The 27,427-nt window shown below is 52.3% G+C and overlaps 1 protein-coding gene across 5 annotated transcripts in view; it reads left to right on the top strand.

Moving 5' to 3' along the window:
• The first annotated feature begins 276 nt into the window (after positions 1-276).
• CD151 (CD151 molecule (Raph blood group)) overlaps positions 277-27,427 on the top strand; it is a 29,955-nt gene continuing 2,804 nt past the window's right edge. The window contains exons 1-8 of one of the 5 annotated variants that reach the window (XM_082760712.1): positions 277-378; positions 12,388-12,483; positions 17,151-17,254; positions 18,124-18,315; positions 22,211-22,285; positions 24,459-24,563; positions 25,432-25,587; positions 27,121-27,207. In XM_082760712.1, coding sequence (XP_082616838.1) covers positions 17,171-17,254; positions 18,124-18,315; positions 22,211-22,285; positions 24,459-24,563; positions 25,432-25,587; positions 27,121-27,207 — 699 coding nt within the window. In that variant the 5' untranslated portion in view covers positions 277-378; positions 12,388-12,483; positions 17,151-17,170. Of the gene's footprint in view, positions 379-449; positions 598-8,618; positions 8,799-12,387; positions 12,484-17,150; positions 17,255-18,123; positions 18,316-22,210; positions 22,286-24,458; positions 24,564-25,431; positions 25,588-27,120; positions 27,208-27,427 lie in introns of those variants that run through there. The other 4 variants (XM_082760711.1, XM_082760715.1, XM_082760713.1 and 1 more) reach the window with 4 other exon arrangements.

Consider the following 27,427-nt stretch of genomic DNA (forward strand, 5'->3'; position numbering starts at 1 on the left):
TGCTTAGTTGGGCACACGGGTCTCTAGGTTTCAGACTGAGGAGGTAGGTCTAGTAGGTAGGTTTTCTTCCTCTCTTCTCACCTACCCCTAAAAATCCGTGAGGCCCCTCAGCCACCGGGTTGGGCTCTGGGACTGGTCCCAGGAGGGCTGTCACTGGGGAGGATGTCCCGGGACTAGGCTGTTCCTGGAGAGGTGTTTGGACTGAAGTCGAAGTGAGGTAATGGAAGGATGAGGCAACGTGCCAGTCAGGGCTTGATGTACAGGGTGTCTCACGGAAAACTCTTTAACGAGCCTTAAAAAAAAAAAAAAAAAAAATCTGAAAAAGAGCTGGAGTTCGCTGCAATGTGGTGCCTGCGGCAACGGGGAACGGCGGCTGAGGTAAAGGTGGCGAGAGGCAGAGGTCGCTGCTACCAGCGCGCTCTTACAGCCTGTTAGGGCGGCGGCGCCCGCTGGGTGTCCCGGGGCTGGGCTGGGCAGAGCCGAGCCGAGCCGTGCCGAGCCGGGCCGCCCTCTCTGCCTCCTCCTCCCCGCCTTGCTGCCGCCCTGCCTTCCCTCCCTGCCCGCGCCCCGAGGAGCTCCGCGGCCCGGCGCTGAGGGGTGAGGCGGGGCGGCCCCGAAATGGCGGCCGGGCGGGCTGAGGGGCGGCGGGGGGGGGGACGGGGACAGGGGGAAGGGGGAGCAGGGGTACAGCCTGCGGCCATCGGGCGGGGAGGGGGCTGGTGTGCCGGGTCGGTGGTCGCCAAAAGTCAGCGTTGAGCACAGCACTCACGCTGTGCTGGGCAGTGTTTCTAAAGGTGTTTTCCTTTTTCTTGACCGCGGAGGGCTTCAGGAGCTTTGCGCGGTCTGTGCGTTAGGACGGTGCTCAATATAGCTATAATCTTGTGAAACAGTACTTCTCCTTTCTCCAGTTCAGGCACTCTTTTGCGAAAATAAGGCTTGGACTTTAGGTTAAACTTGGCAGGACTGGGGGAGGCAGAAGCGGGGGAGAGAGGCTTACTGGAAGGCGCAGGCACTGAGCCTCTGCTTTCCTGCCGAGGCTGAATCTGCGCCAGCGGTGCGTGGTTGCTGCCCCATAGTGCCCCATAGTGCCCCATAGTGCTGTTGCCGTGAGGGATCTTTGCCGTGAGGGATCTTTGCCGTGAGGGATCCTGCCCGGTAGCCTTTTGCTCCAGGTCATCTTATGAAGAGTGTAAGCTACTGTAAATTTAACATAAAAATAAAATCTTACTTCTCAAGGTCTTCTGTGATTAACCTGTTGCAGTATCCTGTTGGGTTTTAAAGCTATTTACCTTTTATTTCAGGCTACTCTATAGCATCCCTTAAAGTGCCTTGTTGTGCTTCCTCCGTCCCTTTAAACTGCTTTCTTCCTTGCTCTGAGAGCTTGGGCTGTGTCTGCTAGAGCAGGAGTTAATTAAAATGTCATCACCCATCAGAGGTAATGCCCAGGGGCTGCCATTTTGTTGAACCAGTTTCGAAACAAGTCCCTTTTGCCAAAATACGTTTCCTTTGCCATCTGTGAGGCTGTTGCCTGGGTTCTTGGGGGATCTTTTGGTGTGTCAGATGCTACCTGGATGTCAGTAGCGTGTTGCCATTCAGAAAAAAGTCCATCCCGGTCCTGTTGGACTCTTACTGCTGCCAAAGATAATGACTTGTGATGGGGAGAGCGTAGCATCCATCTCTGCTGCACTGTTGTGGGCTGAGGTGGAGAGACAAGGAGCTGTGTAAGACGTCTCTGCATCCAACCAGCTGGGATGCTGACTGTGACCACGGGCAGTACTAGGTGTCAGTGTGACAACTGCTGGGTAAGCAGGGCTTAGCATGCATGGGAAGCGGTTGGATTCACATAAAGCAGTTTTTTTTAAAAGCCTCGTAGTCTTTTGCATAAACTCGGGTCTAAATTCCTAGTATAACATCAGACTTGTATGAATAAAAGGAGCGACTTTAAGGAAAGTACTGATACATCTTTGTTTGACACAGCCTGTCATTCATCTGCACTCTTTGCCAAGTGTTTGTGTGTCTAGGACGAGAAGACCCCAATCCAAAAATTGTTGGAAGCTGGGCAATGTGTGGGGCAGCATCACTTGTGCTTTACCTCAGGCATCTGGTGATGGGTCAAAGACTTAGCAGCGCCCCGCATGTATGAGTTTCTGCTCTGGCTCACTACAGCTGCTCAAAGACTCCAGTGTTTCAAGTCTGGTATCCTTGCTGAGAGCTTGGGCTGTCAGGAGGAGAAGCTGGCAGGCTCAGGGCTCCTGTGTGTAACTCTCCTGAGATTACACCCTTGCTCCGTACTGTCCTAATGATGTCTTTGAGTTCCTGATCTGAACATCTTTCTGTCCACGTGCTATATTTCTGCAAAAAGCATGCTTTATTCCAAAACTGCCGCATATTTGGGCGGCTGATGGCTTCTGTTAAAGTTTCTTGGTAGACTCCTTCTGCAGCGGAGGAGAATCCCAGCCCTCAGCTGCCTGGTGAGAGCCCTGGCAGTCCCTCCGCTACGTTGGCCTCAGCGAACGATGGGACCGTACCTTTTCTGTTTGCTGGAGGTAATGTGCCGTGTGTGACAGCTGTCCTTGTTTCACTCTGGAGTCCGGGGTGGTTAGTCCTTCCCACTGTATGTTTTTTGGGTGCTTAACAGCCAAGTTTTCCTCCTGTCTCAAGGCAGGTGTGAAAGGAGGGCTTGCGCTTAGGGACATTGCCAAGAGCACTGAGTAAGAGAAGGTTTGATGGCCCAGTTGGGACTGTGGCCCTCCTTCTTTTGGACCTAATACACAACCCATTTTCTGAGTTAGCAAGGAATACCAGCCTAGATGATTTTTCACAGCAGCTTTAGCTTCCTACCCTTTGCAGTAGGGAGGTGCCGTGCCAGCTGAAAGTGGGCAGGAAACAGAGTCAGAGTGGTTTGCTGGAGGTCTGTGTTTGAGACAAAACATGACTGCATTTTCTGCCCTGCAGGGCTTCACACAATGACTTGTGCTGTCATTAGCCTTAGCTAAGATGAGGAGCAGCAGCCCCTTGTGGCACTGCTCGTCCTGCTGCTGCCAGGTGGTACCAAGAGATGTAAAACACGGCTTGTTTTGCCGGACTGCAGCACGGCACGGGAGAGGTGAACTGCCTCGCCTCGCTCCTGCCCTCGCAGCCTGCGTGGTGTCAGCAGCTTTGCTGACCAACACAAGGACTCGGGGCTGTGAGCCCTGCCAGTGCAGGCTGGCACTGTCTGTAGGGTTGCTGTGTTCCTCTCTTCTCCCACGGCCCCTTCTCTTCCTCCAGACCGCAAATGGTGAACCCAGCCCAAGCGAGTGCTCGTGCACTGCTCTGCCAGTCTCCTGCTGTTCTGCCTTATGCCTGATGTTGCGTCTCTCTCACCACAGTAAGGCTTGCACAGCCGAAATCTGGGCTCTGCAGAAGGTATTTTTGGTGTGTCCTCCTCAAGTTTGAGCTATTGGGTGTGAGACATTCTTCAGCAGGGGGGTGGAAGAAAGCTGCTTGTAGCCCTTTGTCAAGCAAAAATGCTAGGTGGGGGTGGCTGAAGGCATGCTAGCTATCTGTCAAGGAGTTTCCAAGACACGCTTTATATTACTCCCAGCTAAGAGAAGTTGTAGCACAAATCTGCAGCTGCCTACGTGGCCCGTATGCAGACCAAGCTGTGATTCCCTTGCTTTTGAGACAGCCCTGAAGGGGTTGACTTGTGAGCTCTGTCTCTCAGTTGGGTCATCCCACAGGTGAATTCACTTGTTCCTGTGAAGCTTGGCTTCTGCGCTAAGGAATGCATTGCTCTAGGAATGCATTGCTCTGCTTCTTATGCGTAGGAGGATGAGGTACGTTTATGTGTTTCTGGGGGACTGCACAAAAGCTCCTGGGGGACTCGAGGAGTTTCGAGGTGGGACTCAACATCTAAGTCAATGTGTATACCTGTGGGTGACAAAGGATCTTGCCTGGCGTTTCCAGGTCCCTTGTAAAGCAATTGTACTGTCCCTGTGGTTTTCTTGAGCCTTCTGTCTAAGGAGGAAGCTTAGGAAGATAAAAGGTGGGTGTGCTGACCCTGAAACAACAAGAAGGGGAGTTGTGCTGTTTCATGTCCCAGTGTACTGCTGCTGTCCCCCGTGGCCTCGTCAGTCCTGCTCGTGAACAGACCCTCTCGTACCCCTCCCCTCTGCTCCTGGGCTTGACACTGGGTTATCTCCAGCTGCTCCCTGCGCGTGTGCACAGCAGCTGAGATCATGGAAAGCTGGAGGGAGCGTGACTCCTGGAAATGACAGCACATCCCAGCTTCCCTGGCTGCGAGGAACAGAAACCAGGTCTTCCTGCGTGTTGGAAAACCTCCGGATCCTGAAGGTGAAGGCCAGGCCTCCTTCCATCCCACTTTGTCCTCCTTCCTTTCAAAGTCTGAGCACCGTTTTCCTCTTGCTGCAGCCAAGCCAGAGTGAAACAGGTGGTGTCACTATTTGTAAGCTGCAAAATTTCCCGTTTTCCCATTCTTCCTTCCACGTGCACTTTGTTAGTACAGAGGGAGAGGCGAGGAGCAGCAGGGCTGCAGGATGTGGATGCGGTGATCTGCCAGGTCTGCAGACAGCCTCACGAAGCCGTTTGCTGCCAGGCCCTCTTGGCAAATATCAGCCATGTGATAGCAGCACTGCAGACGAGCATCTCTCCGTGCCAGTGCTCTGCTCCGTCCTGCCTGTCAGACTCCCCTGCCTGTGATCTCAACAGCCTGGCGTCCCGGGGAGTGAATTCAATCAGTCCTATTAGTCCCGAGCCCTGGCTGCTGCAGGGTAATAAAATTCCCGGCAGAAGGAGCAGCAGGGTAATTGCTGGCTTGCACATCATGGCAGAGTAGGAGGGGTTGGGTCTGGTGTGACTGGCTGGGTCCCTGCTTTTCACCGAAATTCCTCTCGTTAGGTGGGTGCTTATGGTTCTTCCCTGCTAGCCGGAGAAGCGCTGGAGATAAGAAGAAGATGAAGATAAGTAGCTGCCACTTCACGTGCCGGCTGGGGTCCTGAAGGTAGAGGTGTCTCTGTGTGTTGTATGCCTGCAGGTGTACCCTGCATTGCTCGATAGGCCCCTCAGTAGGCTGCCACCCGGCTGCTTTTCCTCCCTGCAGATCTGAGCTGCAACTTTTGTTAGCTGGGAATAGCATAAAACAGGTCTTGGAAACCTATTGATGGAGGGTGTGGGGAGCAGCAAGGTGAGAGGAGACAAAACAATCTTGGGAAGGGCCAGAAAAGAGAAGTGTGAGAGGTGTGAAAAGGGATGTTGCTCGGCCCACAGGTCGCTCCTGGTGCTCCCGACAAAGCCTCGTTATTGCTGGGCCAGGAGCTGGCGACATCAAACGTTTGGCACCGAGCCCTGCTCCTTATCGGCTGCTGGAGGCAGCTCTGAGCACAGGAGCAAAGTTCAGGCTGGCTTCCTGTGGGGAGCCAGAAAAGAGCTGCGAGGCTCTGTCCAGGTGCCTGTGCTCGGATGGAGTTTGTCCCTGGAGCTGTGCAGGGAGAGGTGTGTGCTCCTGAGGTCTCCTGAGTGCAGCACGCTTCCCAAGTGGTTTTGCCCCCATAGCAGAGGGAGAGGTGGAGAGGAAGAGGCACCTGGGGATGCTGCAGGAGAAAGATCTGGCAGTGCTTAGCAAATGGGTCAGGGGAAATCACGTCTGCTCCCTCACCCTGGTACGTTTCCCCCCTTGTGGTGGAGAAATAGGCAGGAGAAAGGCCAGGGGGGTGGTTCCTGGTTTTCACCTCAGGTGTGGCGTGTCAGATAGAGGGACGTGTTTTGGGGTCTGGACCACGTTTGGCTATGACCAGCTTGGTCCATACTTCTAAGCAAAATTCCTCAGTCTGGCCGGGTGCTTGTGGCTCTCTGCTCCCCGGAGAAGCCTGGTGCAGGGCTGCGGGAGTGTTACGGGGAGCAGTGGAATGAGCTGGACGCATGTAAGGTGCAGGCGGCTCCTTACAGGGCTGTGAGAGGGATGCTGGCCTGGCAGGGTGAGGAGGGGCATCAGGAAGGGTAACAGGGGGTCCTTGGCAGCTCGTTAGAGACAAACTGTGATTTAGGACCCTTGCTCGCAGAGGTTTAGCCCTGCACTGACCCCTTTCTGTTTATTTAGGCTGAGCTCTGTGCGCTGAGGTTCGCAGCTCCGTGCAGCACCCAGCAGCCTGGCCACTTCGCTGGACTGCGAAAAGCTTTGGCTCTTGGGCTCTGTCACTGACAAACCCCACTAAAAACTGCAGCCGAGAGAGGTTCGAGGTAGGGGTGTCAGGGAGGGAGTTTCCGTGGCGTGTCGAGTGGCTCCCGTGTTGCGCTCTGCTGGCCTGGTACCTGCCAATGTGCCAGCGCGGTGGTTTTCAGGGAGTGCTCTGGTCCTCGGTGACCACAACACTGAAACATGCGAGAAAAATATGGGGGAAGCACAGTTTGAGTCCACTTCACACGCTGGCAGAGCCAGCCTGCAGATGCCAGCCGTACCGGCACGTCCAGTATGCCAGGCAGTGAGCGTGGGGTGCTGGAGGAGGCGGGCGTGAGTCAGGGCTGCCGGGTGCCAGCGGCTCCTCGGAGCTCTACTGGGATCCAGAGGGGAGGAGCTCTTGTCCTGCGTGCCCCCAGTGGTGCCCTGAGAGGTCTGCTAGGGGTGAGATTACTTGCCACGGCCTCAGGTAGTCTCCAGTTTACTTTGTCCATTTTTTGTTTTGTTTTGTTTTGTTTTTTTCCATCAGCAGGACCTTTCTCTGTGTTTGAGGTAGGAGGAACCACTTCACCAGAGCCCCAGGTCACTGTTTTGTTCCTCCTGCTGAGCAGGGAAGGGATCCAAGCCTGCTCCTGTGCCGTGCCTGGAGAATGAGCCCAGCCAAAGCCTGCTCTGTGCATTGTGCCCTCCTCAGGGCTTTCCCCTGCTGTGGGATGTGTCCCCAGGCTGGAAAAAAAAAAGGGGGAATTTAGGCCACCGCACTTAGACCAGGCAACAATCCTGGCTGTTAACTTCCCATTTGCACCCGGAGTTGGTCAGGGCGTTGGGAAATGTGGTTGATGGCTCTCCAGGCTTCTGCCAGCACAGCTCTGAAAGAGAAAAGCAGACACAGCTAGGGGAGGAAATTCTGCTTTCACAAGCTGCGCTTTGGGACTGCAGCACAATTCAGTGTAGCTGTAGGGACATCCAGCACTGCACCCATCTCTACGTGTAAATGTGTTTATTGTTCGCTAACTCATCGGGAATTTGAGCAAGTTTGTTTCCCGAGTTCCTCAATTCCTGGACACCCTTGGGGGATCTCGTTTTCGGAGTGGGCACTGCGTACTGACTGGAACTCAGCGCAAAGCGAAAGTAGTTCCTCAGGTGCTCGGGAAACTTCTAGATCTGTGGCTCCTTGCTTTTCTCTGTCTTTCTTGCTTTCGATGATTAAGGATTGATGGAGGGCCTTAACTAACCTGCAAGTGAACCCTGCTGTGGATTGCCTTTCCCCTTCTGCTTGCTAATGGCTTAGGGTGCCTTGAGAGATGGCTAATGAGTCTGCCCAGCGCCAGACGTTTGCTGTCTTCCCATCTTTTACACAGAGAGGAAAACACTCTGATGTGTCTTGCTGAGCTCACAGTGGTTATCTGCATGCCGAGCATGTGCTGGTAACATTTGGAGAGGCTCCCGAGGGGAGGAAGTAGGTGGTTACTCCCATCTCCTGCAGCCTATTTTGAGACTTCCTGGCATTTGGGAGTTAACCTGGGGTGTCCCAGACAAGCAGAATGGGCTACTTTAAGCTTTTACAATTTTAACCTTTTAAATAGCAGGAGATTAAGTGGGATTATATGGTCCTTACTGACTTGGAAAATGACTCGGGGTTTGGGGGGGGAAGAAGTTACAAACTCTTTTTTAGCTTTCCTGTAGTGAGGCTTGTTCGTACAGCACTCAGATCACATGAAGGTGCATCGATGAGGAAATCCATCATGGGATTTTTCAGCTGCATCTGGAGTCTGGCTGGTTTGTGCTGGCATCTGTTAGAGCAACCCTTTTCCATTTTTCTTAGTCCTGCCTGCTCCAAGTGAAGCAGGTGAGTCTCTGAGAGAGCCTTGGGGAAGCCTGGCCCATTTCCATGCTGCTGACAGCTCCGTCCCCATTACAGAGAGCCGTGGCTCCTGCCCTTCCCCTGTGCTTTGCTCCAAGCGGCGAGGAGCACCCGTGTGAGCCCTGCTCCTGGTCCTGCTGGGGGCAGCTCTGTGAGCAGAGACCACTGGAGCGAGGTGCTTCAGGGAAGCAGTTTGCAGCTGGAGGCTTTCCTTGGAGCCCGTTGGGGTGTGCTCTGGGGTCAGGGACTGCTCTTTCCCCTGCCCGCAGCGTTGGCGAAGGGCCAGCGAGTAATTGCCTTGAGGCCAGCCCTTGCCTTCCAGTTACTCATTCACATGCTGGTGCCTCCCTGTCAAGCTTGCAGGCTGCTCTAAAAACAGCTGCCGAAATGGTTCTGGTGGGATCACTACAGGCTGAGCAAGGGGGGGGAGGGAGGGGGAGGAACGTTTTATTTTTGGCTGGGGGTTGTTTAGCTTTTGCTGCAAGGACGATCCTTTCCAAGGCGTCCCCGTGCAGCACAGGCTGGGCGTGGGTTTCAGTATTGCTCCTGTAGCAGCAGGAGGGAGGCGGCTCCGATGGACTGGCCTCGCAGCTCCAGAAAATGAAATGTCACTTAATTTGCCCCTGACTGAGCTTGATATTTGATCCGGCTTCTGGTAAAGCGTTTTGAGCTCTGGAGAGGAGGACAGCTCCTGAAAGCATTTCATGGTCGCTCCAAAGGAGACCCCGCCGGTGCCTGCCGAGAAGAGGTTAACTCCAGGTGTGAGGGTGTTGCTGCGTGGGGTGGCTGCGGTGGGCAGGAGGGGAAGCTCCTGCAGCTCCCACTGCAGCCCTGGCTGCGTGCTGCTCCCCTTTCCCTCAGCACGCTGCAGGGTGCGTTGCCCCGCTCCTGCTGCTGCAGGTACCGGCCCCATCGCCAGCACGCTGGGGGCTTGGCTCCGGCACAGCTGGCACCGGCACGGGGCTAATCAGCAGCGTGTCTGAAGTGGTGAGGCTGCTCCCTCCGCTTCCATTGTCAAACCCCTTCTCGGCTGCTTTTAAAACACAGCCTTTGTGCAGCTGGAACTGCGGCTGGCTGCCTGCGACAGGTCCATGCTTTGATTTCAAGGACGTTGGCTTTGCTCCTTTCCACCTCAAAGTGCAAACAGGAACAGCCTGGTTACGGCAGAACAAGTTTTGCCCAGGAATTAAAGGTGGCCAGCTTTTCCTGTGCCTCTTGCCTGCTGCTGCGCTGTCTGCAGCCAGGTGTCTCAGGCCTGGAAGTGCTAACAGGTAGCTGGGAGGCTTTGTGTTTTACAGCTTCGTGTTCTGCAGAGCTCTTGGAGGACAGAGCAGCTTGGTGCGTGGAGGATGGATCTGGAGATGCGAGGAGAGCAGATGCACGGCTCTTCTCTGCTGCCAGTGTGCCGTCTGACTGGGGAAGACACGTCCCCAAAAGTCTCTCTGTGCTCCTATTGTGCTACCTTTATTCTTTGGTGAGTTGCCTCGAGGAGGTAGAGGGCCTCTCAGGCTGTGAGGTTATTGAGCTTCATCTCATCGAGAGGCTGGAAACCTACCCCGCGGTGACACCAGCCACCAAAAAGGGCTGAACAGATTTTTGCTGGTGGGATTTAAAACTCAAGCATTCATTTGTGAGCCATCAGGTGAAGGTGGCAACACTGTGGGTAGGTAGAAAATCTACTGGCTTTTAGCTGGTTGCCCTCTCACTGCTGAGATCTGCAGGGAATAAAACTGAAAGCAGCTCTGCAAAGGGACTGCAGCCAAGTGTTGAGCAACCGCGTGCTAGCTGCAGCGTGGGACATGTCCTCGGGTCAATCTTTGCACTGAGCCTGTTTGAAAAGCGCACCTATTTATAGAGAGAACAAATGGGTATGATCACGGCATTATTTGGAAATCGCTCTGAATTCGTGTACAGAATTGCCCGCCTGGCTTCGTGGGGGCTGGGAGGATTATAACGAGCGCTGTCAGTCCTACATCGGCGTGGCTGCAGGGAGGGGAGGTTCTCACTGAAAACACCGAGGACCCAGTGGCTTTGCTTCTGAGAGCCGAGCCGAAAATGCCAGCGTAATTAATAGGCAGGGATCAGGAGGAGAGCTGATTCTGCACAAACTCTTCTGTTCAGAAACGTGGCCGAGCGCTACTGGCAAATTCTCCGGTGCAGACAAAGCCCTGCTTTTGAAAACAAAACAAAGCACTGCAAGCAGAGGTGGGAGAACAGAATTTGTAACTCCAGCAGCCCGGCTCGCCTTGTCATGGCTCACCCCGAGCTGCCTGAGCCGCGGCTCCTTGCCCAGCAGACCCTCCATGCAGGGAGCTCCCCTCGCCGCGGGCACGCAGCAGGCGCTCGCTGCTGGCTCTCGGCGCGAGGAAGCAGAGAGAGGGTTATTGTTCCTCTCCTCAGCTCAGTGACGGGTGAAGTGGTTCCTGTGTATAAATAGTGTCAAGTGTTTGGGATCCGCCGGGATAAAGGGGGCCTTATTGGGCACAAGCTGATGTTGTCGGGCGCAGGAGGAGTTCCCATCAATCACGCGCTGGGTGCCGCTCTCTGGCCTGCCTTCCCGCTCCTGCCAGGGCCTCTGCATTTGGAGGGATTGGTTTTTTTATTTTTTTATTTTTAAATTTTTCTCCAGGTTATCAGGTCCTGGGAGCAGTGACCTGCACAGCCTTTCTGAGGCTAGCTGTAGATGCTCTTCTAGGACCAGATAGCCCTATCCAGTGGGTTTTGTTGGCTTTGTAGTGCAACAGCTCCAGAGCACAAACATGCTGGATTGCTTTTTCTCTCTCAATTTCTTTCTTTCTCCTTTTTTTTTTTTTTTTTTTTTTTTTTTTAATGGTTATGAAATCGGTTTTGCACTGAGGTCCTCTTATCTCCTACAGCCTTGAAGCCAGCCGTCCCCTCTCCTGGGCCTGGCTGCCCCCTCACCAAGCCCTGTAACACGCAGGTGTGGAGCTGATCATAAATACCCGTGCCGAGTTTGGAACTGCTCTCGTTGCTATTTTTGTGGCGGTAACTCCCTCCCTCATGGAGTACAGCCTTGAAAGAAACGAGAGGAACAGCCAAGTGATCTTCTCCCGAGAGACAGCTCCTGTGTTGAGGAGCAGGTGTCTCCTTAGGTATATGAAGCACATAAAAAAAAAAATATAAGGCCCTCCTGTGCTAGGAGCTGTGCAGGGCGGCCGGGACTCCCTGCCCCGAGCAGCAGGCTGGGCTCTGGGGAATCTCATTCAACAGAGTGAGATATGCCTGGTGTACGTGTTGGGGAGGAGGGACTGGACACAAATCTGTTCTGTGACTCTGTCCCCCCACAATTATAAATGAAAATTCCTGACAAGGAGCTGCTTTGCCTGTGATCCGCCTCCCTCTTTACCCTCGAGGCATGAGTACAGTGACCTTCCAGCGTGCTGAAATGGAAGACGAAGGGCTGGCTTTGCATCCCGGGTCGGTTTTCCCTACTGAAAGGGAGCAGCATGACGCAGATGTAGAAATGGTAGGGCATGGGGGCTGCTCATGGGGAGCCTGGGCTCGCGTCTGGGTCTGTACCTTATGATTGTAGGACTTGTATTTCTGAATGGCTCAAGTGCTGGGATTTCCACTGCTTCTCTCCAGAGATTTTCCCGTGGTCTAGAGGCTACAGAGTGAGGTGCATCGGCGTGTTTCTAGCTTTTACCAGAGCATTGCTTTTCCTAGGGAATGGCAGCAGGGGGAAACCAAGCTGATGGGAAGTGAACGTGTGCTGTCTGTACTGCTTCAGAAAAAGGCCTGCAGGAAGCTCCCCTTGAAGATAATCATAAGTTAAAATGGTTATGAGTGGTGTGATCTGATAACAAGTAACCTTCTTCTCTTCCCAGCTGGTTTGCAAACACTTCATTATCCCACCCAGGCAAGGCAGGTAATATCACTGCTTCCGTTCCCAGAGGGGCAACAGATGAAAGACCTGAAGCCTTAGGCTGTGAAGTGAGTTCCTGTCAGGGTGTAGATCAAAAGATCATTAATTCGGTATCCAGGTAGAGAGGCTAGCAGACGAATTGCTGTTTGCTTCTCCTCTCCATCCTGCTGCCCACAATTAGAGGCCGTTTCCCAGTGCAGCAGGCAAATGCAACCTAGCTGCCCGCCAGGAATGCGGTAAGGCTGTAGAGAAATAACTCTTGTTAGGTCTGAAAGCACCTTCCTGAAGCTTGTTGCTCATCCTTCCGAGGGGGGCACTGGGATGCATTCATAAGGCGTACTCCGAAACCATATGCTCCCTGTTCAAAGGAGCGCTTCATGGCAAAGCATCTTACCACATATTGATTCCCATAATAACCCTTCATGTAATTCACGATCCTCCATCTCTCTTCCTCTTTTTCAGCTTTCCCAGAGCCAGCCAGAAGAGTGGGTGGGAAAAAAAGCACTTGAAGAGAACTGAAGATTTGCACTGAGCTGTGGGTTGCTTCGGTGGGGAGAGGTCAGTGTCGAGGCTGTAGCCCCTGTTGGCCAGCAGCCTGGGGTGTGTGATGGCACTGAGTGGTTGTGTAAATCAGAGTGCTTCACTAAAAGCCTTGGAGTTCCTCTGCGGGAAGGTTTGATCTAATGGCTTCCTGCTGCTCTCTGCACTGTGCGAGATGAGCTGGCGAGTTGATAAGCAGCTGGAGGCCTTTTCTAAAGCTGTTCCGTCGGGTAGGTGAAGCAGCAGTGGCAATAATTTTGTTTTTAGAGAGGGAACTTGGATGGAGAGGTCATCAGTTGGAGCGCAGTCTTGCTGGAGAATGAGGTCTTCTGTCAGCTCGCTGAAGACAGTAGGTTGCTGGCCCACAGCTGCATTGCACACACTGAGGAGCACGTGTTTGTGCTGTTCCTCAGAGCTGCCAGAGTTACCTGACCCCGCTCAGACAGATTTCAGGGCAGCAGCACCCTGCCCTCCAGGCCAGCAGCGTGCCTGCAGGCTGCGTGAGGTGGCTGGTTTGCAGGAGGCAGATAATATTGGATTTGCAGCCATCTGGGAGCTGCGCTTTTGTAGCAGTGGAGGTGCAGCAGGATTTCCTTCAGCACATCCATCTTGTGTGATGGGCTACACCTCTCCTTGGCTTACTGCTGGCACTTGGTTATGGGGATGAGTGCAGTGTGAGGTGCAGGACCTTCTGTTTTGCCCCAGTTCATAACAATTATCTATAAAAGAGACAGCACTGACACATCAGGTACTATTTTTCTTGCCACCATTCATTATTTTTAAGTATTGATGTACTTGTTACTTTTTTCTTTTTTTCTTTTCTTTATGGTTGCTTTTAATGGCCTGTGAGCTATTTCATTTGCTTTGGCATCGTTTCTGTACCATCCATCAGATGCTGCTTTAGGGCAGGGTCTGCAGAAAAAGCCTGCAGCCCCGGATTTCTTTGCTGTTTAATTAAGCTCTGTACCTGTGCAAGTCGAGGCAGAGGTGCCGAGCAGCGTCTGCGATGACTAAATGAATGTCTCGCCAGCAGGAGTGTGCGTGTGTGCCTGCCACGTGCTTGCAGAGCTGAGATGGAGGTGCGTGCCTGCATATGCCGTTGGGTCTGCGAGTAAAAATGCAGTGCCCTGGCGTGGGATGGCAGAGCAAGCCCTGCCGCTGCGATTCGGGGTGTCTCAGAGCAGCCAAACAGCCGCTTGTGCGGTGCTTGTGCTGCACGGAGCTCAGCACCCAGAGCTGGAGGCGATGTGCTCAGCTTCTGGTGCATTCCTGTTGTCCTAAGGATGAACTGTCGGCCTTACTGTCGGGTCAGTAAGGGAGAGCCCAAGGAAATCAGGCCATGGAGGGGTTTAACTTTCAAAGTGCCCCCTCCTCATCTAAAAGAGGGGGAGTGAGAGAGCGGTTGTGGGGTTTAGCTGCCCAGCACAGTAAAACCACCACAATGGCAGAGCAGAGAATTGCATTTGAGCTGTTCAGCCCTGAGGTTTTTGAGCTAATCCTCTCTCTGTTTTATGTGTGGTTTCTGGCACTCTGAGTTTTTTCCTTGTGTTTTTTTTTTTTTTCCCTCCCACTTTTGTGCATTTTGTTTTAGAGCATTATTTCCCATTGACACTGACGTTGAGATGTGTGAGCACAGTAGGAATTTGCTCTTGATTTCTGGCAAATAAACGTCAAAGTACCTCTTGTTGTTGTGTGACTAAATTACACTGCGTTCTTTCCCCTGATTTCTTTTTAAATGTAGCTTCCTGATGAAGCTACTGTCTATTGGATTGGAGCAAATGGACTTCACTGTGGAAGTGCTTTTGGTCTGTTAGCCACTTTTTCAATTAGACAAACATTTCCTGTTATCAAGCTCATGTCTAATTAATATGTTTTTATGCATCTGTAAATACACCCCTGTGGCAAGCCTCACCATTTTCTGTTCACTGGAGAGCTCGTTGGTAATGATCTGGGTGATTCAGCACGGACCTTTGCCTCCGTGTTTTGAAACAGAGCGCAGCTGTGCGTGTTAATTAACGCTGCTTGCTCTTGTCTGCTTTCGAGAGTGCTCCACATCACTTCTGAGGGTCTGTTATCAGGACGGCTGAGGCCAGGAGACCCTGCCCATGCCTCTGAGTGCTGCACAGGGCCCGGAGGACCCCTGAGATTACCAAGGTGCTGTGCTTTTTGGGGACACGTCTCAGTGCCAAGTGTCACCTGAAGCCTTACCCCAGCTGTAACTGGAGAGCACGGTGAGGGAGCAGCTCGCTGGGTGAGTCAATGGGCTTGCAAGGGGCAGCCAGAGCCAGCAGCTCTGCTCGGGGCTGGGAGGGATAGACCAAACAGGAGGCAGCCCTGGTTGCTCTCTGATCCGTGGTGCCATCCCCGCGTGAATCGCTGCACCCTGTAAGCCTGCCGCTGTTCCCTGCCAGCGTGCTGGAAGCAGATCGATCCTCTCCTCCCAGCAGCTGAAAGGCACCGTGTGCAGTGCTCGGTGGAGCAGGACCCACAGTGTGGAGGCGAATTTCAGGCTGGCTGTCATCTGCCTGCAAGCATAACCCGAGCTGTCAGCCTGCCCAGTCCTCGCCCCGAGCGAGATGCTGCTCGGTCGGGTGTCTGAGGTCTCAGATCAGGAAGAGGTGCAAGTTTCTTACTAGGGCCCAGCACCTGCTGTGTGATGATACATGAAAATACCTGTGCTGGCTTCTTTTTGGGGGGGCGTATACTTTGAGGGGTACCTGTTTGGGGCTGTGCAGGTGTGCGTAGCTGTGGGAGCTTGTCTGGCTGCTGCCGTTCCTGTTCCATGGCTAAAGGAGCCTCTGGGAGCTGTAAATCTGTCGCCTTTCATGAACAAGGCAGTGTCTCATTGAGCACTACAAGTCTGTTCAGAGCACACGGTGCCACCAGCATCCATTCCTTCCCCCTGCCCCAGGCTTCTGTGCTGCAACGCGGTAATTAATCAACGTGGTAATTAACGGGAGCGTTGCTGGAGTTCCTGATCCTTGCAGAGGACCGGGAGTTATGTGCCTTGCTGCGTGCCACCAGCTCAGAGCTGCTCTCTTCACCAGTGAAGCCCTTTCTGCTGCCAGCTGGTTTGTCAGACACCGTCCTGGAGAAAAATGTTTGCCTGGGGAGGGCGAGGGGGCACAGGTGGGGCCGCTGGGCACATTCTCAGCCTCATGCCCCTGCTAGCTTCAGTAGTTTCTAAAGCACAGACCTGCCTGGGGTTTCTGAGTGAGCTGGAGTGAAGCAAAAGGACCCAATCTCCTGCAGAGAAAATACAATTGTGCTGCAGAATTGGCAGCTGCTCCTCCCAGCAGCCAGATGTTAGGACTGTGGCAGGGGGCTGCGGCTGAGCCCAGCTCTGTGCCTGCCTGCTCCCAGGGAGCTCTCTGGTCCGGGACAGCCTTTCACTGATAAGGGTGCAGGGTCTTCAAAAAGAGAGAAAGCAACATGTTGGTATCGTTCCCTGCTGGCTGGGAGGGGAGGAAGAGGATGGTTTTTTGGTTTGAACGCAGCTCTTGGGAAGGGAGAGGTGGTGAGGATTCGCTTGTATTTCTTCAAACTTCACAGAGCTGACAGGGATGCTCTGGGCGGTGCCTTTGTCCTGGCTGCCCACTCAGGCAGTGGGGAGCTTTGCTTTTTTATTTATTTGTTTTTGCATCGACAGGAGACAGCGACGTGATGTGGAGCTGTGCTTGCTGCAGCCCTCCTTATGCGAAACCAGCTCAGAGCACAGCAGCTCCCTAACGCTTTGCTGGGGACTGACCCACCACGGACGCGGGGTGGTTTGGTACCTGCGGGGGTGTTTTGTGCTGTCAGCTCCCCTGAGGCCGGTGGCTGTGTTGCTGCCTCTTTAGCAGCCAGGAGCAGTACCCCAGGAGACCGCTGGCTGCTGGGCAGGGCTGTGAGAAACGAGCAGGGTGAGGATGGGGATTTGTTACCCCAGCATAGTGCCGGGGTTCAGGGAGGATGGGGCGTTTGGGTGGGTATCAAGAACATTCCCAGTTACAGTCGTAAAGATTAAAAATACCCAGAGCTTAGAGGGGGATCTATTTAAGGCAATTATAACGAGCGTCCATGAGGAAAGGAAATTCTTTGGAGACGGATTATTCCGTAAATGCCAAAGGCAGAGTTTCTGTGCCCCCCTTCAGAAGTAGCAGTGCAATGCCGCAGCCAGCCCGGTGCTGGGTGACAGCTCTGGATTTCATTCACTGTGAGTAGGAGGAGGTGAGCATGGAGGACAGTGAACTTCCTTACAGTAACCGTGATCAGAATTGCTAAAGACCCAGCCGTGGTTTTGGCTTGGTCTCGGCAAGTGCTGGGCTTGCACCACGGTAGGTCCGATCCTGCCCCCACAAGTATTAATCTTAAGCAAAATGAATCTCCAGAAGTGACAGCAGAACGGGGAGACAGAAGGAGGAGGACGGCAGCACAGGAAGGCCACATGCTGGTACCATCTGCCTCTCTTTCACACTCTGTGTGGGCTCGTGCTGTGTGGGTCACTCGGATGGATGCAAGAGCTCTTCATCCGAGTGAGCACTGCCCAGCAGCCCTGGACTCACTGGAATGGCTCGCTCGCCGTGTTAGTTCAGCTGAAGGCTGGGAGTGTGAGGTCTGTGCAGAAGGAGAATAACGCTGCCCTTTTGGGAGGAGGGGCACGATGACTGACTGGCTTCTCAAACTTTTTTTTTTTTTCTTTCCAGGAGCTATCTAAGCCAGAAAGATGCGTGAGTACACTGAAAAGAAGGAAACATGCGGGACCATCTGTCTCAAGTACTTGCTCTTCATCTTCAACTTCTTTTTCTGGGTAAGAAGCTTCAGCCTGTTTCAGAGGCGCTGCAGTTTTGGTGGCAAGAGTGCAGAATCATTGGCTTTGAAGTCTTTGGCAAAAAGCTCTGGCATCAGTGGAACCCACACTTCTTTTGGAGGGATGAAATCCCATCCCTTGGGGTTGCCAGCCCAAGCTGCATAAGTTGTGGAGTGACACCGGGGCCTCTGACTGTTCATAGGTCTCCTTACAAAGTATGGAAAATAATGCCTGAAAAATACCATCTCCCTGCTGTCTTCTCAGCTAGCTAGCGTTTGTAGAATGGGCTGAGCTCACCAGAAGGGACATAAAACCCTCCAAAAACATGACGCTTGCAAAGAGAGAAAAGAACTGCTACCAGTTGGGTTGGTTTCTCCGTCTTCACTCCCTGCAAGGGTCAGAGTTTAACCAGCTGGGCTCAAAGCTCCTTGCCTGCTTTCTGCCTAGATGTATAATGTATGAAAGAGCTGTGGGGCACAGCTGTCATTTAGTGCAGGTCAATATTCTTCCTTGCTGAGCAGTGGAAAGCTTGCAGGTAGGTTGCACCCCAAAAGCTGTCACCTTTTCGTGTTTGCCCAGAGCAGTGTAGCTCTGTTTGGGAAGGCTCAAGTCTGTGCATGGGCAAGACTCCAGGTAGCTTGCACCTCCTCCTCCTGCCTGGGGTGCACAACTGGCCTCCCTGAAGCTCTGCCCTTGCCAGGGCACTGCTTGCCATCCCAGGGAGACCTCTGGGGGTCCTTCCTTTGGGGTGGGTTGTCTTTGGCTCAGCTTGCAGTGCTGGGGCACGTTCTGATATCTCCGTCACTTCTGGAGGCGAGGAAGTTCATGCGCTGGATGCCCCTCATTCTCTTGCCTCTGTTTTTACCCAGCTGGCTGGTGGGGCGGTGATGGCAGTGGGCACCTGGACCCTGGCTGAGAAGAGTGACTACATCAGCTTGCTCTCCTCCAGCACGTATTCAGCAACAGCTTATATTCTGGTGGTGGCAGGGGTGGTTGTGATGGTTACAGGCATCCTTGGCTGCTGCGCCACCTTCAAAGAGCGTCGGAATCTGCTCAGAGTGGTAAGTTTTGCTTTTGGGGGCTGGGGTGAAAGGTTCTCCTTGTTTTCTCTTGAACAATGCTGTGAGGGTGAGGAAACATCTTGGTCATGTTCTTCACTAACCCTATTTGTTTGTCCTAGAGCAAATGCCACTCAGGTTTCCAGCTCCTAATGGCACTGCTGCCTTTGTCACAGGTGGCAGGGCCTACTGCCAGAGCCTTTCCTTTCGTCAAACCAAGGAATGCATTTACCACTATGTGCTCCAGGAGTACAAAGCCACGATGTCTATACTGTATGTGAGAAAGTCTGTCTGGATTTGGCCAATTTCAAATAGTGTGGCTTTTGTCTCTTCCTTCTTCCCTGCCTGTCCCATATTCTCTTCCCATTTTCCAAAAGAAAAGGGAAGTATGAGGGACCTGTAAGAAAACTGACTTTAATGACACTGGGCTCAAACAAAATTAACATCTTTTTTTCATTGGGTTGCCAAAAATAAGAAAGTATTCATTGAAAATTTTCTGTAGTGGCAAAAAAAAAAACACGCTTTTATTTTCACTTCCTCAAAAAAATCATAACGGTTTGATAATCTGGTTCTTTTTTATGCCCTTCCTTGTGTTACTTCCTTGGCTCCCTGCTCACCCACCTACACAAAGTTTTTACCAGCCCTAGGGTTTCTGTTCTGCTTCCTTCCTCACAAATCTCCTCAGTCTGGAGTGTGCAGCACTCTTTAGTAGCTGAGCTACGGTGGTGAGCGCAGCAACTGAAGTAACAGTCGGTGACTCTGGTTTCACAGTAATGAGCGGGTGCTGCAGTAACCCTTCACCAGCTCCTTCAGCTGTGCACGTCCATGTTCACCTGACCATCCCATTTCCCCTCTGTAGTTTGGAAGAGGAGCAGAAAGAAGAGCCATGAGAAATCCTGACACTTGTACCACTGCTCTGAAGGCTCAGTAATCCCTGTGAGAGGCACAGTAGAGCCAGGAATGGAAAATAGAACATGGAGAAGGACACAGGGAGTGCTTTGCTGGTGCTTGTTCGTTGGGCTCCTGGTCTGCAGCAGTCCATTTTGGCCTTTTGCTTACTTTCCATGCCAGAGATTCCCCTTTGTCTTTTTTTTTTTGCCTCAGCCAGAAGCTACGGATGAAAATCCGGTGGGGTTTTCTTTGTTATTCTGCCCCAGAAAACTAATACTTGTCTCTCGAGAACAAAAGGTCACTCTGAGTCCTCACACCACGGCCTTTCAGAGTGGCTGGTCGCGACAGGCCTATTGTCTCTGACAGGCCCATTGTCTCCTGGTGCTCGCGCTCTGCTCTGGTTGCCAGTGAGTAATGTGCACAAGAATTAGGGCCGTGCTTGCCAGGGCTGGGTGAGCCTGGCTGGGGGCCTGTGCCAGCTCTGAGCTCAGACAGCAGTCCTGACAGCCTCACGCTCAGCGCCCCGGGGGCTGTGCCAGCCTGTCCCAATTTCTCTCGGTACCAGCAGCCCGTGTCAATACGGGAGGGAGAGCTGTAAGTGGCTCTCCTCTCCCCATTGCCTCCTCAGTGCTTTTAAAATCAATTGACAGCTCTGGCTGCTGTTTGGGAAGGAAATGTGTGTCTGGTTGTTGGTTCATTGTTCTGCTGGAGCCTCAGCAGCCTGGGATTTTGTTAGCTGCCTTTCTACCCAACTCAGAGTTTTAAGGGCTCACTTAAAACTTTCTGGAGGATTTCGTTACTCATCACTCGCAGCTGTGCTACATCTTTGTCATTGCTCATTTTTCTTCCCTGTGTCCCTCCTCAGCCAGGTGCTGCCTTGAGGCTCGGGCAGCAGATGTGGTGTTTCTCACGCTGATGTTTTCCAGGTGGCAGAGGCAGCAGTGATCTTCAGGCCTGCTCAGACTTCAGCTCAGGTGCCAAATCTGCTGCCCTGCACTCAAGAGAGCCATTTCAACAGTCTTGGCTAGGCAAAAACCAGGTTCCAGCCATGTCTACCACAGGCCTTTGGGCAATCCCCCATCCCTTCCTGGCTTCCCAGCTTCTTGGGGAGGGAGCGGGGCATGTCCCTGCAGCAGAGCAGGCGTACCTCTCCTCTCAGGGCAGCCCTTGGCAAGGAAAGCCCTGTGATTCCTGGTGAAGAGCAGGGCGAGCAGCCCTGTGCTGTGTGTGTGTCCCCGGAGTGAAAGCTGCTGCTCCCTTATGTCAGCATGACACGGTGTAATAGATACCTGAAAGGGGCCCCAGGGGAGAGACGGGGCTGAGATAAGGCTAATGATGCAGCGTATCAGCAGAGGCAGGTTGGATGCGTGGGTGGCAGATGCACTGTCCTCCCTCACAAGGGTTTACAGGGGCCTCATGACTCAAATTCCCTAAGGCCCGCTGGATATGCGTTTGTTCCCATCCAGGGGAAGCCCGCAGGATGAGCTGAGCTGTGGTGCCGGCTCGGCTCCACCTGAATGCCACTGACATGACGACACGGCGTGGGGAGGAATATCTGAAAGAAGCTTTGCAGTTCATTGGTGGTGCTCAGCACCCTGCCGCCCTCCTTCCATGGCAGAGGGATGATGTCAGGGCAGGAGGGCATAACCGTGGCCCAACAAAAGAAAGGAGGCCTTTGTGACAAAGCACCCCGATCCTTTCTTGCCCCTTCCAGCCTCCTGTGAGCGCCGGGAGCAGCCCTGAGCTGTCCCACAGGCTGCGGGGTGACTCATTGCCCTGGTATGAATGGGTACCTTGTACAAGGCTATGTGGAGACTTCCAGTGCTCAGCCGGGGCAGAGCGGGGCTGGGGAGTGAAAGCTCGAGATTGTGTGCTCAGATTAAAGCCTGGCCTGCAGATAAAACCCAGCTGGCCTTCCTCTGCAGCTGCGGAATCCCGGCAGGGGTGAAAGAGGAAACCTGAGCTGCGTTTGTGCCTGTGTCTGTTGTTTCACTCCCTCAAAGGAGCTCGGAAATACCTGCCTCCACCAGGCGAAGAGGGCGCGCAGTGCGGAGAGTAACCCTTGCGGGACAGAAATCCACCTTGCTGTGCGCAGCACTTGGCTGCCTTTCTGTCTGCTGGGGAGAGACGGTTTCACGCCTAGCCACACTTACAGGGGGCTGTTTGCTTCACCCCTTGGGAAGAGCCATTTCCTAAGCTCAGGGGTAAAACAAAATGGGAGATGTGTTGTTTGGTCTGTCCTGAGCGGGACAAGTCTTGCAGGGACTTCACACGAGGTCCTCGTTATGGCTGGAACTGGTGCCCCTTTAGCTTCATCTACAAAATGATGAATTTAGTGGCAGCCATAGAACAGCCTGGATCTGTAAAGTAACTGCCTTGTTCTAGTATAAATCCATCCACTTCGATAGTGCACTTCAGCCGGTGCTTGAGTCCCACAGAGGTCACTTGGAACACAAATCCGTGGTTTAAGCTTGTGCTTACTTGGTCTGCTCTGTCCTTGGTGAAATGGGCCCTTTGTTGGCTTACTGAATCACCATTGTAACGTGTGTTTCTCCATAGTAACTTAATGAAGTGCCCTAAACAAGCAGAAGTTCCAGATTTTTTTGTACTGATGTCTGAAGCAGATATTTTCTGTGACATTGAATGTATTCAGCAGGTTATCCAGCAACCACACTCTTCTGTCCGGTGATCTTATCTCAGTTGCCTGCACTTTTCCATTCTCTGCATCCCTCTGGCTGTGCGAGTTCAACCCGTGCTTGCTTCTGCTTGTCTTCAGTTACTGTGTGTTTGGTTTCCTTTTCTCAGTTTTCTTTGGTTTTCTTTTCACCTGTAGGATTGTTGCCTTTCCACCATGTTGAGGTCCTAGTCCCAACCAGTGCCTTTGAGAGCTCCTGCAGAAAAGTACCAACAAAGACGGTGTCGTGCATTTTGCCAGCTAGTGATAAGCCAGTTCCAAGCTTCTCTTCATGTTCTGTTCTAACGTCCTGCTTCTCCTGTTGTTTTACAGTACTTCATATTGTTGCTGTGCATCTTTCTCCTGGAGATCATTGCTGGAATCCTGGCTTATATCTACTACCAGCAGGTGAGTGGGCACAGGTCATGGAGCCTCAAACCAGGGACAGAAAACAGCTGATCATTGTCACATTTCTCCAGCCAGAATTGGGCTTGGAGGCTTGGGACCTAGGGTCTGACTGAGGTTCATCTTTCTGCCTGTCTGTACTCACTCACCACCCCACACAAAATAAGATCTTGGGTTATTTACTGCTTCTGACACAGTAGTCATGGTTATACCTGGGAGGCTGCTCGGCCTTGCTGCTCAGCTCCTTCCTGAGCTGGCAGAGGTGGTCCAGCTGCTAGGTCCTTTCGGGTCATGAAGTTTTGGAGAGCTTTACTGCAGCAGCCCAGCTGAGGGGCTGGGGAACAGCATGGACTCCCAGCAGCTGCACTTCTGACTTGGCAGCGTTGCAGTTGCAGAAGCTTAAATCATTGGTTTGGTTTCAAAGGGGGTTTAGCCACCAGGACACAAGCAGCCTGGGAAATTGCTCTCATGTCTGGAAATTGATTGGAAAGGGTGAATTAGGATTGTTGTCAAGTGGCTGTCTGAAAAGCAGCTGGACATCCCATCCTACTGGCTTCGCTGTTAGGCTCCTTGCCTTTTTATTTTGGTGCTTTGCGTCACAAAATGGGCACTGGCACTTTGTGAGAAGCAAAAGAGAGCTGTAGGTTCGCTTGTTCGATGGTAACCAAGAGGGAGCAGTGGAGCAGGTGTACGTATTTAACTGGGAAAGATCAATCCTGGGAGCATGGCAGGAAGCCAGGGCCTATCTGTGCTAGGTCACTAGGTTCATGTATGCCAAAGGATGAAGAGGAGCTGATTCTCCTTCTTAGGCTGAAATAAGGGATGACATATTCAGAGCTGTTGCCTTGAGTGCTTTAATTCACTCAGGGGCATCTCTGATCAATAGCTGTACTTTCCCCTTGCCCTCTGGCTGACAAATGCCTCTTTTTTCCTGGTTGCAGGCTGCTTGCTGTTTGCCACTGTTTTTATTTTAGCCCTTGCTTTGGTATCTAAGGCTTGCGTTTGTGTGTGTCTAAACTCCCTTTCTTTTGTTGTTTCTGTTCCATGCTGCAGTTCTTCCCTGTGAGCCTGCAGGTAACCACTTTTCTCCCAAGTAATAATTCTGCTAATGGACTCTCCTCTTTATTTGCTTCTGATGCCTTCCAGCTGCTGAACCTCTTGCTTTCTCTTTATTACATTAAGTCCTTTGCACTTCTGTAGAGCTTCCCAGCCCAGGATCTCAAAGCATTTTGCAAATGTTAATGAATGAAGCCTCATATCATCTCTGTGAGGTAGGTGTTGTCCCCACTTGACACATGGGGTTGGAAAAAACAGTGTATCCGAAGGAAAATAAACTGCAGACTGTATTTTGCCCAGTTCAGCATAACGAGATGCCTGACCTTTCATTTACTACTTACCGTCTAGAACAACAGGTGTATAGAGAAGCTATCTCTGTAAAGAAGAATTTAGCTAGATTAAGAGCCTCCACAGGAAGAAATGTTTGAATCCAATCCCCTGAACATGCCAGTGGTTTATGACAAGAGTGTTTTAATAAATGATGCACTTAAAAAAAAAATAAATCAGACTTCATCTGTCTGGCTTTACAAATTTGTCACCGTTATCAAGCAATGCCTTGGAATACTCTTGCAATCACATCCTTAATCCCCTCCCGTGCCATCCTTTTTGATGTCGATGCGAGAGCTATTCGGACTGTATGGCTTCAGTCCAGTGTGCCCAGGACTCTTTCTTCCTGCTCCTGAATAGACAGATTGGGTTTTAGTATTTTGTCACAAGCTTCAGAGACAGAAGGCTGCATGTGGATCTCATGGACATGTTTGTATTCAAGCAGGCACAGTTTTGTGTTCTGTTCTGATGCAAGCATGTCTTGGCAATCTCTTGCATATGCGAGGTGAGGACCTGTGTGGTGATGTGTAGCACAGGCTGAAATTTGTCCCAGAGGCACTTCCTTCCAGTCACAAAAATGGAGGCATGGTCTTTAATCAACTGGAAATAAGCTCACATGCCTGCTGGAAACCAGTCCAGTCCGACCTGTGAGGATGAGCTCGAAGGAAGCTGTAGCTTCTGTGAGGCTTTCTGTTCTCCTGGAGCAGAGGCAATGAAACGTGCAGGGCTCTGGGTCTCTCTGGGGGTGCTGAGCTTGCCTGGTGATCTTATCCCACTTGTCTCTTCTGTCCAGCTGAGTATGGAGCTGAAGCAAAACCTGAAGAACACCATGACCCAGAAGTACCGCAAGGAGGGAGAAGAGAGCGTTACCGGCGCAGTGGACAAACTGCAGCAGGAGGTGGGTATTGCTGGGGCTGGGGAGAATTGCAGGGCTTCAAACCAAACCCACAAAAAGCGTTGTGAGCTCTCGGTACCCAGCATACAGGCTGCTGCCCCTGCCTGAAGGCAGGCTGGGTGCGGAGCAGGGCCTGGGCTGCACTACCAGCAGAATTGCATGGGGGAACCTCTGAATCGGACCCCCAGCAGGGTGTAAGTTATACCTGAATTGCTCCCAGAGTGAACTGGAGCTGCCAAGTCACTCTGACAGCTGTTTCGCCTTCCCACATTAAAGCTTTGGAAAAATTGCTGACATTTTTCATTAAGCTCTTCAGTACCCCAGAGAGCAAGATGTAATGAAAGAAGAGCATTCCTGCTGCTGTTGCTAGCTGTGCCTGGCTCAGGGCTGGCTCAGGGTAGGGCTGTCACAGGTCTGACAGGCTTTTTTGCAGAAAGGGTGCTTGTGGGCAGGCACGGGTGCAGCAGTTTCAAAGTGTGGGGCTGCTGTGCACGATGCCCTGTGACCAGGTGCGTGTGCGACAGTGACTGGTAATTAAACTTGCCCTGTTACCACTGCTGGCACTCTCCAGCTGGGTAGTTAGGAGCTGAGGCAGCTGCAGGTGCCCTCTGGTTGCATCCCAGCAGTAACAAAAAGTCACAGCTACTGAAAGAGGGATGCAGCTGCTATTAATGGCCATTTGGGCAATTTTTAAAACAAAGGTTGCTGATAATTACAGCAGTCTAGAAGAACCCATGCCAGTGAGATTGTTGGAGGCTCCAGCAAAGTCTCCTACGAAGGAGGATGAAGCCCAGGGCTTGATGTGGGGAGGCTGGAGGGAGGAGGAGGCTGCGGTGCTCGTGGGCTCAGCCTGTGCTCTGTGTGCTGGCAGTTCAAGTGCTGTGGGAGCAACAACTACACGGACTGGGCTGACAGCGTGTGGATCAGGTCCTCCGAGGCCAGTGGACGGAAAGTCCCAGACAGCTGCTGTAAGACGATAACCGACCTGTGTGGCCGAAGGGACCATCCTTCCAACATCTACAAAGAGGTAAAAAATCAATAGGGGCTTCAGAGCCTCCTGTCACAAAGTACGCGAAGGTGGTGGGCTGGAAGTGAGGGTGTTGGGTTGATTCTGCACACTGTTGGTGATTTATTTCTCTAGTTGAGCATTCAGCCTTCCAGGCTCAGTCTGAAAAGCTTCAGGGAAGAGAAAAAATAAAATAGAGGAGTCAGAGTGTCTGGGTTCCTGCATGCAGGCTGCTCTTACAGAAATGTGTCTTCATGGCTGCCAGCGTGGGATCAGAGCCAATGGCCAGTAAATATGGCATGGGATAAATGGTCTGCATTTCACAGGCGGGGCCGTGGGCTGGGGCCGTATGTTGAAGATATTTCAAATCTGTCTCAGGACTGCTTTTGGCTTTTGCAGGGAACCTAATTTGTAAGAGAGGATTGCAAAGGCAGCAGAACAGAGACTTTGGGAATTGGGAAAGAAAGCAAGGAGATGTTCTGCACTGCTTTATTAGATAAAGAGAAAAATAGTAGATTTTATTGGTTATTACAGAGTATGCTGGTGACGGGGGATTGGGAGAGGTTGTTGCTTCTGGCAGGAGCCCTGGGTTTGAGCCCTCCATTTGGTACAGCTGCTACTTGGGCAGGGGCAAACAGAGATAGTTCTGCGCCCTGAACGTGACAGGGCCAGTTCCAGTGGTCTCTGGTCAGGACTGAAAAGAGGCTGGAGCTGGGCAGGAGGGGCTTGTTTCTCTTCCAGAAGAAGCAAATTGAATCCCAGAGGAGCTGAGTAGCTGCTCCCTACAGCTGAAGAGGGCTGTGGGAGAAGAGATGGCCCCTTCAGAGCAGGTATTTCTTCTCAGAGTCTGTGCTTTGAGCATGGCTCGGAAGTTAGGAGGGTGAACAACATCTGCCACTAAGCCAGGCAGCTCAGTGTCTAAGTCAGAGTTCAGAACGGATTTTATTTTGGGGTAGTAGAAGAGGGTCAGATCAGGACGCAGGAGCAATTGTTTCGGATCAGGGCAGCTGGGGCTGACTCTCAACCTAATACAGGCATGGGAAATGAGAGGCCTTTGCCACCCCTCCCCAGAGAGCTGCATGCTCGCTCCTTCCCTTTCTGCGTGTGTGTAGGTGTCTGTGTTCAGTGTAAACTCCTGGGGCTGGAGGGCCCCCAGCACCCTTGGGGCACTGCTGCAGCCTACACAATAAATCCCCCGATGTTACCATGGAAAACCTGCCTCATTAGATTAAACAGTTTAATTATTTAAAGGGAACTCTTCCAGAAAATTCTCTTACTGCTTTATTTTTGCCTTATGACAACAAAAACTTGGGCCTGAAACGGGGAGGGTAAGATCATGCTGCCAGCCAAGGGCGCAAGTGAAAGGCCGAGGCAGGCAGCGCCTGGCTTTCCAGCTCCACGCTAAAACTCAGGGCTCTCAGAAGTAGCAGTGGGAGGAATTGGGGTGCTCACAGACACTGCTTTTCAGGGGCTGCAACTGCTGTCTTAAAGGGAGGCACACGAGGTTAAATTAAAGATGATTTTCCCTGTCCCTCCTCCTCCCTCCCCTTGCAGAGCGGTTGTATTACCAAGCTGGAAAACTTCATTCAAGAGCATCTGAAAATCATCGGTGCAGTAGGGATCAGCATTGCTTGTGTGCAGGTAAAAGGATCACGTGTTTTGGGGTTGCTGGGCTGAGGTTAAAGGAACCCTAGAACTGAGGGATGGAAAAAAAATAAAATTGAACATTTCAGGTTTTCCTTGCCTGGCAAAAAGAAGATGCCATGTAAGAAGTTGCCAGGTACTTCAGTGACCCCCAAGATTCACTACCTCCAAAGCAAGAGCCTCTTCTGCCTGTCCGTGATGCTTCTGGCTCTGGGGA

This window comes from Aythya marila (genome assembly GCF_965140915.1).
Source record: "Aythya marila genome assembly, chromosome: 5".
NCBI classification, from domain to species: domain Eukaryota; kingdom Metazoa; phylum Chordata; class Aves; order Anseriformes; family Anatidae; genus Aythya; species Aythya marila.